Source organism: Schistocerca gregaria, chromosome 3 (genome assembly GCF_023897955.1).
Source record: "Schistocerca gregaria isolate iqSchGreg1 chromosome 3, iqSchGreg1.2, whole genome shotgun sequence".
Lineage (NCBI taxonomy): Eukaryota > Metazoa > Arthropoda > Insecta > Orthoptera > Acrididae > Schistocerca > Schistocerca gregaria.
The window spans coordinates 537,034,008-537,049,999 of record NC_064922.1 but is presented as its reverse complement, the minus strand read 5'-3'; the positions used below and the strand labels follow the sequence as shown (position 1 = coordinate 537,049,999).

At 40.8% G+C, this 15,992-nt stretch overlaps 1 protein-coding gene across 2 annotated transcripts in view; it reads left to right on the top strand.

Moving 5' to 3' along the window:
- Window positions 1-15,992, top strand: part of LOC126354192 (N-acetylneuraminate 9-O-acetyltransferase) — a 254,852-nt gene that overhangs the window by 98,550 nt on the left and 140,310 nt on the right. For both annotated transcript variants that reach the window (XM_050003647.1, XM_050003646.1), the window contains exon 6: window positions 514-633. In XM_050003647.1, coding sequence (XP_049859604.1) covers window positions 514-633 — 120 coding nt within the window. The remainder of the gene's footprint in view (window positions 1-513; window positions 634-15,992) is intronic.

The window sequence follows — 15,992 nt, the reverse complement described above, 5'->3', positions numbered from 1 at the left end:
TAACTGTGAAGGTTGAAACTAAATTGTCATTTTGTTCAGTTTCTTCCCTGCATAATACTGTAAATCTTGTCAGTCAAGTTCTTTAACAAAACAATTCATGATTGTATTCTCACTGATTATAGCAAATCTGTTTTCCAGTGTTCTCATTTCTTAGTAATTCTTTTTTCCTTTCCTTTTATCTGCATCTAATTTCTTTTCATGTAAACCTATCCTTTAATCTAATTGCTTTATTCAACTCTCAATGTGTCCTTATCTTTTCCCTCTGTTGGTGTTCTATCCCATATTTTTAAATATTATGTCAATGTTCATATTTTATTGCATTTTATTTTTTTAAATCTGTTTTGCTATTATTTCAACAACACTTTTATAGATAAAAAAAATTACGTCTATCTTATGCTATGTGCAGGGACTGGAAAGCTGAACTGTCAATCCATAATTTGGTACTGAATGTACATTTGGGAGATTAGTCTTTTTATAAAAACTAGGACTAACTACATGATTGACTTCTTCCAGATTCTATTACACAGCAGAGCCGTGCTTTGGTCCAGTACAAAACTTGTCGCACAAGGAAGTCCCGATGAAACTACTGATGGAATTCATCTTGGACCAACAGCTCTGAAATATGATACTCAGGTAGGTTTTCTATAATTAAAAATTTGTGGGCATAAATTATGGGAAAATTACTTTTGAAGACAGTTTGTGTGCTCTATATGTTGTTAATTTATTTAGTATTCAATTTATAAAGGAAACATTGTCAAGTGACATCTGAAATGTTTGCTTGCTCAGTCTGAAAACTCTTCTCTCGTAAATGTCAGCTTCTTTATTAACAATGTGATAATATATGTTAATATTTTACTTATGTTGAACTAGCAATCGCCCTGGCTTCGCACGACTGGCACTAAGTATTTAACTATGTTAGGTAACTGAATATCAACATTTTCATACAACTTACACCTGCAACCTGCTCAACGATGCAAACTGGACGTCAAAACTTCCATGCAGTTGTGGCCATTTGTTAGTGGGGTGATTGCTGGCATGCTTTTTATCCTATACTGACTTTTGGAGCTGCCCAGTAACTGGAAATCACCACTGCAGCTGGCATGGTAGGTCGCAGCTCCCATTGTCACCACTACCTGTCACTCCAAATGCAAATTAAATAGGGAACAAATAACATATGTAACTTCTTAGAACATGGCAATTCCAGTGCCAGTCTGATGTCAGTATCAAAATATCTGCAATAGTTACCAATCTCAGTCATCACATACAGATATAAAAAGACAGTGAGAGACTTCAGTTTATAAAATGTAAGGAAGGAGAATATATATGTAGATGTATAGATCATATTAATAATAATCTTGTGATGCTCAGTGGCATGGAGCAAGTATTTCAATTGGATACTGTTGTGACTCGCCGATCATTCAAAGTGCCGCCGCACAATTACGCGCATCCTCTACATGCGGCGCTGTCTGCCAGCCATGCAGCAGCCGCGCCACCTAGGCAACTAACCAGCCAGCAGCCACTAGACTTGGACTCAGTGCTCATTCGAATGTTACCGTGTTCACATGTCTTGCTTTGTCAACTTGCTCAGTGACTTGCATGTGTTGTGTCAATTTGAAATATGTGTGTTCAACTTGATGTTATAGCAATTGGTTTAGAGGTAGTGGATTTTTCCTTTTCATCGTTGATCCACAGGTTTCCATGGCTACTGTCGAGCAACTGTTGCAAGGTCTCGTTGAACAGCAAACGATTCTAACATCGGTGTTTCTCGATTTCGGCACGGCATCACATGCGGGGCATTTCTCGTCGTTGCCTGTACCTCCTTTTCTTCCTTACGACGAGATGGCGGAAGACTGGTCTGATTATGAAAAAGTCTTCCACAGCACTTCTTGGCATTTCATGTCACGGATGAACAAACATGTAAGTCTCTGTTCCTTTCCTGGATTTCACCTCAAATGTATCGGTTGTTGTCACAATTGGCTCCTTTGAAAGATCCTGCGTCTTTGTCCTTTGCTGAAAGGTGCTCACTTCTGTCTGTCTATTTTCGAAAGCAAACGCATGTGGTAGTTTCACGTGTTGCCTTTTATCATTGTCAAAAACAACCGCATCAATCCTGTTGTGCTTGGGCTGCTGAACTTCACGGCCTCAGTCAAAAGTATCAATTTGTTACTGACGTTCACAAAGAATCCTATGCTGATTCCATGGTACGGGATGTTATTATCCAGTCGGCACCCGACAAAGAAGTTCGGCAACGTGCCCTTCAGTTGGCGAATCCGACTCTAGGTGAAGTCCTATCCATCGCGCAGACTTTCGAAATTGTTTACGGTTAGGCCGAGGCTGCACGTGGGTGCAGTACGCTCCCACGTGCAGCCTCGGCCTAACCGTAAACAACCCTCTAAGAAACTGCAGCAAAACCTCCAGCAACTTTCTTCATGTCCGCAGTGTTTTACGAAACATTTACGCGAGAATTATCCCCAACATTGGGCTGTGTGTCACAATTGCAAAAAGAAGGGTCATGTGTCTTCCGTTTGCAAATCCGACCGCATACATGATGCTCATGAACATGACGCTGATTGTGATTCTGTGCTGTCTGTCAATTGTACTTCTTCCCTTTCAGGGAATTTATTCCTCACTGTCCAAATACTTGGTCGAGATGTTCCTATGCAGGTGGATACTGGTTCTGCTGCCACTATCGTTAATTCTTGGATGTATCTTCAGTTGGGTTCACCACTCCTATCATCTGTCACTCGGCAATTACGGACTAACAATAAACAGAAGATTTCTCTCTTGGGACAATTTAATGCTGAGGTATCTTACAAATCCGTCGTTCCCACTGTTCCCAAATTTGTGGTCAACCATAGTAATGCGGAGAATCTTTTTGGCTTCGATGCCTTTCCTGTTTTTGGGTTCTCCATAGATCACTCTGTCAATATTGTCTCTGATGCTATTCCTTATGCTCAATTTGATTCCTTGTCAATGACATTTTCATCCCTTTTTTGTCCTGGGTTAGGCCGTGCAAACGACTTTGAAGCTCATATCACACTCAAACCCACTGCTCGGCCTAAGTTTTTTGGGCTCGGCCCATTCCTGTGGCCCTTCGTGATCGGATAAAACGGGAGCTGAATCATCTCACTGCTTCAGGGGTCTTGCTTCCTGTCACTTCCAATGAGTGGTCCTCTCCTGTCGTTGTCGTTGCTAAGCCCAATGGTGATATTCATCTCTGTGGCGATTTTAAAGCCACTGTAAATGCACAATGCCTCATCGACACTTATGCTATGCCCTGACCTGAAGAATTGTTCACTAAACTTGCGGGAGGCCGGTATTTTTCTAAAATTGACCTGTCAGAAGCTTGTCATCAACTTCCTCTCGACACTGCTTCCCGGCAGTTTGTGGTCCTTAACACGCCTTTTGGCCTCTATCAATCCCAACATTTGCCATTCAGGGTTGCCAGCACCCCTGCTCTCTTTCAGCGATTCTTGGAACAATTATTGCTCTCTGTCCCTGGGTGTATCAATTACATGGACGACGTTGTTGTCACTGGCTCCACCACTGAAGAACATCTTCAGAATCTCCGCACGCTTTTTCATCTCTTACAGACTGCCGGTCTTAAGTGTAATCTTCAGAAATCAAATTTTTTTCAGGCATCTATCACGTACTTGGGGTTTCAACTTTCTCAGGATGGTATTTGTCCGCTTGAGCAAACTGTTGCTGCGATTGATGCCCTTCCTCACCCTACATCTGTTAAGGAACTGCAGGCCTTCTTGGGGAAAATAGTATACTATCACAAGTTTTTACCATCTGCTGCATCAGTGGCTCAGCCGCTGCATCGCCTGTTGCATAAAAACATGCCTTTTCACTGGTCCGCGTCATGCGATGCGGCTTTCCAGAAATTGAAGACTATGCTGAAACAGGCCCCGTGACTGGCTACTTATTGACCTGGCCAACATCTTGTTCTTGCCAAGGACCCCTCTCAATACGGGGTTGGTGCAGTCCTTGCTCACCGCTTTTCTGACGGCTCTGAACAACCCATTGCTTATGCCTCCAAAACACTCACAGATGCCCAACAAAAGTATTTTCAAATTGAAGAAGAAGCTTTGGCCATTATTTATGTTCATCATAAGTTTGGTGTTTTTCTCTATGGATCCAAATTTCATCTTGTTACAGATCACAAACCACTTGTTTCCTTGTTTCATCCATCATCATCACTTACTGACAAGGCTGCACACTTCCTCCAGCATTGGGCTCTTTACTTGTCTCGTTTCAATTATGAGATTCATTTCCGGCCAACGGCTCAACATGCGAATGCTGATGCACTGTCTCGCCTTCCCATGGGTCCTGATCTGGCATTCGATAGGGATGAACTTTTGTGGTACCACCTGGATGTTGCCGAGCAGCGGTTGTGGACGGATTCCCTATCACTGGGGACCGGCTGGCGGCTGCTGCGGGTTCTGATCCTACACTCTCCTGGGTTTCTCGCTGTATTCAGAAGCGTTGGCCAGATCGTCCGTCCGCTAAGACTTCTGACCCGTTGCGGAACTACTACGCTTTGCCCTACCGCCTCACGGCTAGGGATGGTGTTATCCTCCTTTCCACTGACAATGCTTCACCATGTGTGGTGGTACCTGCGTCTTTGCGTGCTGCGATCTTGCGCCTCCTTCACCAAGGTCACTGGGGTGTCTCTTGCACAAAATCTCTGGGGCACCGTCCTGTGTACTGGCCTGGCATCGACTCTGAAATAGCACACAAGCTCGCTGCCTGCGGTCCTTGTGCATCACAGGCCACCGCCCCAAAGTCATCTTTGTCGCCGTGACCTTTGCCTGAGACGCCCTGGGACTACATTCATGCTGACTTCGCGGGGCCTTTTTCAGGTACTTATTGGCTCCTCGTCATTGACGCCTACTCTAACTTTCCTTTCATTGTCCATTGCACGTCGCCTACCACCATAGCAACCACAAGTGCTCTTGCCCGCATTTTTTCTTTTGAATGCCATCCCTTTACTCTTGTTACTGATAATGGTGCGCAATTTGCCTCTTCCGAATTTTCGGATTTTTGGGCTCGTTACGGCGTTATCCATGTCACGGCCCCTCCATTCCATCCACAATCAAACGGTGAGGCTGAACGACTGGTCTACACATTTAAGGCTCAGATGCGGAAACTTCTGACTTCTGCTGCTGATGATGATAATGCGCTTCTCCAGTTTCTGGGCTTCTTACCATTTCACCCCTATGGGCGACCACAGCCCGGCTGAGCTCTTACATGGCCGGCAGTCCCGCACGCTACTTCATCTTCTGTGGCCTTCCACCTCACGGCCACGGGTGCCTTCGCTTGGCCGCTTCACCACCGCCGGCCTTGTCTGGTTACAGGGATATGGCAGGTGGCCAAAATGGAGTTCAGGTTACATCTTACAACACCGTGGCTGACGCCTGTATGAAATCCAGACGGACACGGGTATTGCAGTGCGTCATTCGGACCAGCTTCGGCCTCGTGTGCTGGCAATGCCTGTTCCGAATGCCGCTACACCTCCTTTGGCTCTACCTGATGCTCAGGATCTTGGCATATCTCATTACAATGGAGAGACGTCTACAGACGTTAAAGTAACCTCTGGCGTGCCACAGAGTAGTGTTATGGGACCATTGCTTTTCACAATATATATAAATGACCTAGTAGATAGTGTCGGAAGTTCCATGCGGCTTTTTGCGGATGATGCTGTAGTATACAGAGAAGTTGCAACATTAGAAAATTGTAGCGAAATGTAGGAAGATCTGCAGCGGATAGGCACTTGGTGTAGGGAGTGGCAACATAGACAAATGTAATGTATTGCGAATACATAGAAAGAAGGATCCTTTAGTGTACGATTATATGATAGCGGAACAAACACTGGTAGCAGTTACTTCTGTTAAATATCTGGGAGTATGCGTGCGGAACGACTTGAAGTGGGATAATCATATAAAATTAATTGTTGGTAAGGCGGGTACCAGGTTGAGATTCATTGGGAGAGTTCTTAGAAAATGTAGTCCATCAACAAAAGAGGTGGCTTACAAAACACTTGTTTGACCTATACTTGAGTATTGCTCATCAGTGTGGGATCCGTACCAGATCGAGTTGACGGAGGAGATAGAGAAGATCCAAAGAAGAGCGGCGCGTTTCGTCACAGGGTTATTTGGTAACCGTGATAGCATTACAGAGATGTTTAGCAAACTCAAGTGGCAGACTCTGCAAGAGAGGCGCTCTGCATCACGGTGTAGCTTGCTCGCCAGGTTTCGAGAGGGTGCGTTTCTGGATGAGGTATCGAATATACTGCTTCCCCCTACTTATACCTCCCGTGGAGATCACGAATGTAAAATTAGAGAGATTTGAGCGCGCATGGAGGCTTTCAGACAGTTGTTATTCCCGCGAACCATATGCTACTGGAACAGAAAAGGGAGGTAATGACAGTGGCACGTAAAGTGCCCTCTGCCACACACCATTGGGTGGCTTGCGGAGTATGTATGTAGATGTAGATGTAGATGTACTCACAACGCAGCCCTCTCACCATCATCTCAGTGCCAGTACAAGAACGGACGCCACCAGGAGACGTGCCCGTGCAGGAATCAGATGACCATCATCTGTCGGAGCCAATCTATTCGCCTCCTTCTCCTACGGCCGCCAACACATTGCCCATGTCTCTTGTTATATCAACTGGACTTTCCACAATGGGCAGATTGGTGCCCGAGGACCTAGCAGATTCGACCCCTATGTCTCCTGTCATCTCGAACCGTTATCATCGGAGAAACTTCCGTCCGTACTGGAAGCCTCCCCCTCGAGACTTTACGGCCAGTCAAACAACGCCTATGGAAGTTAGCAATCTACAGGCCACCTCCATCAAGACTAGTGCCAAAATTTCAAAGGGGGGAAAAGTGTTGTGACTCGCCATTCATTCAAAGCGCCGCCATGCAATTTTGTGCGTCCTCTACATGCGGCGCTGTCTGCCAGCCACGCAGCAGCCGCGCCACCTAAGCAGCCAACCAGCCAGTGGCCGCTAGACTTGGACTCAGTGCTCATTTGAATGTTACCGTGTTCACGTGTCTTGCTTTGTCAACTTCCTCAGTGACTTATATGTGTTTTGTCGTTTTGAAATATATGTATTCAACTTGACGTAACTTTCATGTCTAAACAAATTTTGCAATTAGGAAAGGAGGATCTTCAGCTGAATGGTGAATCTGAGTTACATTTATATTCTGGCCAATGTCCTCATCATTGAGAGGTAAGTGTTAGGTTAGAAGGCAGAGTGAAAAGTAAGTCGTCCACCAGGAGACTTGAGCCCCTAAAACTTTGTTTCCAGGCATGCATTTTAGCGCTAGACCAGCAGGCCCAGCACGGATTTTAGTAAAGTTTTGCTACTCTCTAGAGTTGCTGCAACTCTGCTATTAGGTGGTAATGACGCAATTTTCACAGTGGCATGGACCTTCAGTCCATCATAGTTCAGCCTATTTCCATGAAATATTTGTAAATTATGTACACAAACTTTCCTCATGAATCAGATCATCTAGTAGTCAAAACCATATTAAGATTCCTGCTGTAGTTCCTGAGATTAACCTGAACATACAGACAGAAAACATGGTGTGAAATAAGTCTTTTATTAATTCTTTTGTAACCCTCTCTTTGAACATAAATAACTTCTGTAACAACAGAGAAAACTGTCTGTGTGTCCATGTACTAAACACTGAAAGTTCTTCATGAAATATTAATCTAAGCCGCAAACAAAAATTATCACGAGTTTTTTCCAAAGCAGTAGGTTGAAGTCCATGTGTGGCTTGTAAGGAGAGGTTCCCAGGGATGGGGTCAATTTTTTGAAACCATCTATGCAGTGATGTAGATTAAGGTCACAGGTATCACACTTTGCAGCCATTTACACTGGTGGGCCCTTGTTTGTGAGTAATCAGTGGCAAAAAAAATTCTTAATTTTATGTTATATTCTAAAGCCATGAAAACGATAACTGTAGATGGAGTGCCATTGTGACGTAGTGGTTAAGATACAATGTATAGAAATTTGTGAGTGCGAATCTTATTAGGTGCTCAAATTTTTTTATTTTCAAATCTTTATTAAAATGACTTCAATCATTATTTTTATTCAGTTAATTGGTTTAAACATAATTTTTTAAAATTTCTGAGTCCTTTGTCACATCATTTTAATCAACATATAAAGTATTTCATTTGCTGTCTTGAAAACAGGAGAATTGGTATCTTTGTGCATCTGATTTTAATTATTTTTAATTATCCATCATAACAAAAGATGAAATAATGTATTTGTATTGGTTATGCAATGGTTCCAAAATGTGTTTCTTATTACAAGATGTACATTTGTTGGGATGATAATCATCAAACAAACATTTAATCATCATATAAATTAAAACATAAATTCTTGTTGCACTCTGGACAAAATAATGCAAATGAAGATTTAAACAAAAGAAGGGATTATAAATAAAACTAAATTTGAGCAAAGTAGATACAATGAAAGCAATGACATGGATGAAAATATAAAATGGTAAAATGGAGGAAATTAAATCAAAATTAATACATACAAATAAGTAAAGTCACATGCACAAAGATTCCAAGTGTAAAAAGAATGATTGAAAGATAAAATAAGAGCAAATGAAATAGTTAATATGAGGGTTAAAATGATGTGACAAATGATTAGACATTTAAATAATTACATTTAAACCAGTTAATTGAATAAAAATAATAATCAGAGTCATTTTGCTAAAGATTTGAAAATAAATTTTGAAGCAGATAATGGTATTTCAACCCACAACCTTCTGTATATCAGAAACATTTTAACCACAACACTTCAACACTGCTCTGTGTGTTGTTACCTTTTTTTTAAGGTTCTAAAAATGGATGAAAACTTCTGATTTATTATTATTATTATTATTATTATTATTATTATTATTATTATCATTATCATATGCGAATGAGGGCACACCAAGGTGAATGGCAGCATTGTTTGATACCTAGAACCCTAACCCACATCATTGTATAGAGGGTTTCAAAAATTCGATCCTACCTCTCGGGCCTCTCCTTTTTAGCCAAATAATACATATTTAATAATAAAAGTTCCATACAGCCTATTGGTGGTTGAAACTACAAGTTCAGAATTTGTAGCACTGTACACACAGTAACAGTTGCAGTGTTGTAGAGTCCAATTATAGAGATGAGTCAGATAACAGCTAGTGGCAGAGATAGACTCTGGGTTTTCTCATATTTGACCCGCTGTGAAAGCTCATGTCATTGCCTTGTAATATCAGCCGTGTTCCTGCCACAGACACTCTCGCTATATGTCTGTGATGTTATACATATCTTAACATCTTTATCAACCATCTGCACTTTGTGATGTTTCCTATCACTTGATGTATATGAACGATTAAACTCTTGAGTCCACATAAATGAAATGATGCCACAAGTCCATGAAACAGATTACATCAATAACACAGTGAATTGAGCTGGATGCAGTCCATTTCAGGAGATTGGTCCAGGAGATCACTTACGCCAAAGGGCCTATGTTCCACTTACCAATAAATAAGTTGAATAGAGTATGTGGTTTATTAGTTCACAAAATTCATGATTCTCTTATAATAAAAACCATCAGCCATGTCTTTTTCACTGTTGCCTCTGTAACTATGATAGGAAATCCCAGAAACACACATGTTGCTGGTCACATGACCTACCCCAACATTAATCTCTGATAGTATCGTACAGTGAAGATTTTTAACAGACATTTCTCTCCTCACCAGTTTAGGAGACATAAGGTCACAAAAAAAGTAAAAATATCTACTTTTTAGAAGATGTAAGCTGCCTATGTCAAGCAGTTCTTCAATTAACAGTACATTTGGAATGTATACAAATGTGACAGCAGCAATAATTTTTAGTTAGTTATTCCTTCCATGAATTGTTCTGCAACCTTGTCAAAATAAAATAAATGTAATTTTTACAAACTTTAGAAAGACATTGAATAATGTGTGAAGTGTCCCATTTTAAAGGGATTGTCATACTGATTCCAAAACTGGCTTTTGACTTTGTGAGACTGCCATATTTATTTAGTTCAGGAGAAATTAATATTTTATTAATATTAATTCAGTGTTGTGAATGGGATCCACTTGAATGTATAAAACATTTTTTTTGTCCTTAAACATTACTCTTGGATAAACTTTACTTTTGAAAGCATCATTTAATTGGGTTCTTTTTCTTCTGGTTGCCTATGTTTAAAATATTTTATTTGCACTACAGTGCCTGAAACTATTAGTGCAAATAAAATATTTTTAAAACAGCATAGTGGAATAATGTCCTCCCACAAATTTTGTTGAATTTTGGTATTGCATATAAAAGTCCTTTGTCAATACTGGTATGTGTTACAGTTTTGTAATTAGTCAAAAGGAGTAGCTCTTATCCTGTTGTGATCTGTAGTTGTTATAAATTCTCAGTTTATGATAGCAAAATGCAGGGTAATGGATTTATCTGGTTTCAACATTCAAAATACAAATTTATTACAGGGATCTGAAAATAAAAATTCAGAAGGTCTGTTTGGTATGTCAGGAAGCAGCAGTGTTGTGTTGTTGTTGTTAAATACAAGTCTTGTGTGATGTTAGGATCAAAGAGTGTGTTATAAGGTGTTGCAATGAACTTTGCTTCGATAATTGATTACTTAAGTCTGGTGGTTTTCTTAAATTAGCTTTAAGTATTAGTGATGGTTTTCCATCTAATTTGTGTTAGCATCTGTAAAGTGCGTGGTTGCTTCTGAATTCTGTATACTTTGGAAAACAGTATGCCTCCAAACCTGCAGTCTTTTTCTCTGAGACATTTGGTACAACCTTTTTAAAGAACTTCAAATCTTCACATCCATTGCACAATATATATTCTCCTTGATGTGTTTCATAATGAAAAAAAAAGCCCCTCTTCAAACCTAATAGTGTTTATCATAATCATGATGCTAGAAGAAAAGATGATATCCACTATGAGCATGCAAACCTGAGTAAGGTACAGAAGGGGGTCCACTTCAGTGGTTGTAAGATTTTTAATGCCCTCCCTTCACAAATTAAGTGTTTAGTAGATGATGAGTTCTCGTTTAAGAAAAGCTTAAGGCAGTTCCTATTGCAAGGGTCATTTTATACTATAGAAGAGTTCCTGAACCATGATGAATAGTACCCTAGTACCTGTACGGATAAGTCTCAGATACATTTCCCACTCTTCATTTGTGATCCTGTATATCTATTACTCGTAAACATCTTAAGTTTTCAGTAGTATATTTTCTGTATGTACTTGTATAGAGTCTGTAATAATTAACTTTGTAACATTTATGTTTTGTGATTTTAATTTGTAATGTAAATGTAAGCCATATAATTTTAATATGAATAATAGCAATACTTACAAAATACCATAAAAAGTTTGTAAAACTGACACGTTCCGTATCCTGTGATGTATTCACAACATGGATCACCGGAACACGAAATAAATAAATAAAAAATAAATAAATACAGTAGTAAAATGTATGAGTACATATAACTGTCTTTACACTTCTACTGAATTGATCCACAAAGTTACTTTCTTGAGGGACCCTAAATATAAGATAAAATAGTTGCTTATAATTGTTAAATGGAACAGATACAGCAGTCATCTCACTATTTCTTAATGTTCTCACCACTGAAATAGTTTCCTCAAAGCATTTATTCGAGCAGCTATAGCAATCCATAGTGTGTGCTGATGTGGAACTTGGACAGATTGGAACTTCATGTCGGATGATATTAAGACCTGGCTGCCAGCTTTCATGGGCAATATTCTTATCGACTGCACTGTCTTGCCATACTTCACAGAACAGAAGCTTTTTATCTTGAAGTGCTAATCAATAAAGCTGTGCCTTATGTCTTACGTCAAGTAGGGAAGTACTGCATATTTGAATAACTAAAAGCTGGTAATGAATTGTGCCTGGATAGTTTTGTCAGCAAGAGCATTGCTGCAAAAGATCAGTGTTTGTGTTAGTGTCCCAGTTCTAAATATAGTGTTTATCTGTTAAAAAGTTTAAATTACAGTGCTCACTGAGGTAATTTGTAATGACTAGTGTTGCAGAATATTATCAAATGCTCTTTCACAAAACCCAAATAAACTCTGGTCATATGTAAAAGCACCAATGTTAGTGTCCAGACCCTCATGAATGAGACAGGAACAAAAATTGAGATTAGTAAAGCAAAAGCTGAAACACTTAACTCTGTTTTCAAATTTTCCTTTACATAGGAAAACCCAAAAGAATTGCCCCAATTTAACCCACATGCCACTTAAATGAGTGAATTAATTGTTAGTGTCAGTGATGTTGACACGGCTGAAATTGTTAAGACTGAACAAAGCTCCAGGGCCAAATGGAACCGCTTTCAGATTTAGTACTGAATTTGTGTTTGAGTTAGCCCCTGTTCTAACTATAGTCTATTGTAAATCCCTCGAGCAAAAAACTCGGTGCCCATTATTTGAACGAAGGCACAGGTCACATCTGTTTACAAGAAGGGTAGTAAAAGTGATCCACAAAACGACTGTCCAGTATCCTTGACATGCAGTTGTTCTAGAATATGAGAACATGCTCTGTGCTCAAAAATAATGAAGTATCTCAAACAGAATGACCTCCATGCAGATCAGGATGGATTCTGAAAACACTGATCATGCAAAACCCAACTCGCATTTTTCTTGTGTGACACACTGGAAGCCAGGACCAAGGCAGTCAGGTAGACACAGTATTTCTTAATTTCCAAAAAGGTGTTTGTCTCAGTACCATATCTGTGCTTCTTATCAAAAGTATGTTCAGATGAGGTATCAAACAAAATTTGTACTGGATTGAGAAGGTTTTGGTATGGAGAATTTATCTTCATTCGAGAGTCATTGTCACATGTACTAGTAATTTTGGGTGTGATCTAGCCAAGTGTGTTGGAACCCTTGCTATTCATATTGTGTATTAATGACCTTGTGAACAATATTAATAGTGACCTTGGACTTTTTACAGATGGCGCAGCTGTCTAGAGTGAAGTCCTGTGTAAAAGAAGCTGCATAAATATTCATTCAAATCTTGATAAGAGTTAAAGTGATGCAGAGATTGGTAACTTGCGTTAAATGTTGAGAAATATAAAATTGTGCACTTCACAAAATAAAAAAAAATAGTATCCTTTGAATGTAATGTCAATTAGTCACAAGTTGAATTTGCCAACTACTACAAATAATAGGTTATAACACTTTCTGGGGATATGAAATTGAATGATCACATAGGCTCAATCATGGGTAAAGCAGGTAGTAGACTTTGGTTTATTGGTAAAATACTTGGGAAATGCTATCAGTCAACAAAGTAGATTACTACAAATCACTCATGCAACACATCATGGAATATTGCTTAAGCGTGTGGAACCTGTACCAGACAGAACTAACAGTGGTGTTGAATGTATGCAGAGGGGCAGCATGAATGGTCACAGGTTTGTTACACCCTTGGGAATGTGTCACAAAGATACTGAAGAAACTGAACTAGCCGACTCTTGAAGCTGAACATAAACTATCCCAAAAAAGCCTACTTACAATTTCCAAGGACCAGTTTTAAATGAATATTCTAGGAATATACTACAACCTCCTACTTATTGCCCCATTGTGGGACTGTGAAGACAAGATTAAATGAATTACAGAGGTATTTAAACAATCATTCTTCCGAAACTCCAAATGTGAATGGAAAATGAAGAAACCCTAATAACTGGTACAATTCGACATACCCTCTGTCATGCATTTCACAGTGGTTTGCAGGGTACAGATGTAAATGTAGGTAATACATTAAATACCAGAATTTATACTTGTCATATTGATATACCAAACTTTGTTTTCCTATGTCATAGAAATCTGTTTCCTGGGGTGTGGACCAATTTGTGATTGCTGCTTATATCTTTTCATCTCATTAAAAATGTGACTGGACTGGAAATTCTTAGATGTAGCAAAATATGTTAAACCACTGAACATAACATAAGCAGAAAATAATGTTGCACGTAGTCAAATGCAAGTGAGTGTTCTCATGTACTAGCTCAACACTTACCACTGAGGAGCCTGTGACGCTCGTTGTAAATGGTCTGTAGGTATTTCCAGGGTAGAGATATCTGCAAGTAGTGAATGCCCACTCCTGTAATTGCTAAGTGAAAATCCTTCAGTATACTGTCATGTATGTTCCAACAGATTGTAAATAATGAAGTGTAGCCATGCATTTTTCAATACATATACTTACATGGTTTTCAGAAAATTCTTTTCCATCAGTGCACTTTCTGCTTGCTTATCTGTTTGCTTGTTATATTTGGTATGTTGACTAGAAACAGTCTGTTAGATTTTGTGCAGTGCTTGAGTTTAACCCTTCCAATCCAATTGTTGTACTTGCTGCATTCTCCCCAACTCTTAATTATTTCACGTGGATAAGGATGTAAGGGATTTTGGGTTTTTGTGTGACTGTTTTTTAAAAAATAAAGTGTAATCTGAGGTATCTTGAAACTAAATTGCTGTTTAGTTATGGTTGTTTATAATTTTTTCTGTGTGGTACTTCTAAAAACATTCTTCTGGGTGAAGACTAGGCTTCCTCTTCAATGTTTTGCAGTAGAAAATTGTTTATCTTCTTCCTCCTTTCTCCTTGCATATTCTGCAGACCCTGCCATCCTATGTTGAATATATGCTTTTCCCATTTAGTCTCTTCCTTAGTTCAGACAATGGAGGGCCTTCGTCTTTTGTTTGAATTTGTATTTCTCACCTGGTCAAAGAGCTGTCTGATTAGATTTCTTCTGTAGGAAAGGTGAGTCAGCAGTTGTTTTCCACACTCATTTTTGACTATTGAATAAAGACTATACTTGTTTACTACAACAGTTTCAATCAGCCAGAAGAAGAATTTTCCCCCCACTTATATGATCATTATGTAAAACCATAGCAACCACAGTACTGATCAGCCCTGTCAATCCATAAACTTCATGTATACTAAAATAAAAATGGGTTTCAGGAACTGCACAGGCTGTTTCTTCCTATAATCAATGATCATTTGGGTTTGAAGACCAAGGAATACACTCGAAACAGTCACTAACCTCTTGTCATGAAATGAAAGCCACATAATTTTCATCACACTTTACAGGCACACAAGTCATATTCAGTAAGTTTCGTTGTCATCAAATTGCATGGAAAACCCGTCCTAGAATGCATAACTGTACCTGTTAGATGGAATTTCCTTTTTCTGCAATTTCTGAGCAAGTTGAGGGCTTATGCAGAACCTGTCAGTAAAGATGTGGTAGCCTGAAGCAAGTACACAAGCTATCAATTGCAGTGCCAAATGAACACTGTTTTTGTTGCTAAAGATAAATCAGGACGAATTAGACTTTCTGTAGCAGTCTTTCCATAATTTGGAATGTGAGGAAAAACATGACAATTTTCTGAATATCTATCCCCCTCCACGCTCTCCCCCTCCACGCTCTCCCCCTCCACGCTCTCCCCCTCCACGCTCTCCCCCTCCACGCTCTCCCCCTCCACGCTCTCCCCCTCCACGCTCTCCCCCTCCACGCTCTCCCCCTCCACGCTCTCCCCCTCCACGCTCTCCCCCTCCACGCTCTCCCCCGCCCCTCCACGCTCTCCCCCGCCCCTCCACGCTCTCCCCCGCCCCTCCACGCTCTCCCCCGCCCCTCCACGCTCTCCCCCGCCCCTCCACGCTCTCCCCCGCCCCTCCACGCTCTCCCCCGCCCCTCCACGCTCTCCCCCGCCCCTCCACGCTCTCCCCCGCCCCTCCACGCTCTCCCCCGCCCCTCCACGCTCTCCCCCCGCCCCTCCACGCTCTCCCCCGCCCCTCCACGCTCTCCCCCGCCCCTCCACGCTCTCCCCCGCCCCTCCACGCTCTCCCCCGCCCCTCCACGCTCTCCCCCGCCCCTCCACGCTCTCCCCCGCCCCTCCACGCTCTCCCCCGCCCCTCCACGCTCTCCCCCGCCCCTCCACGC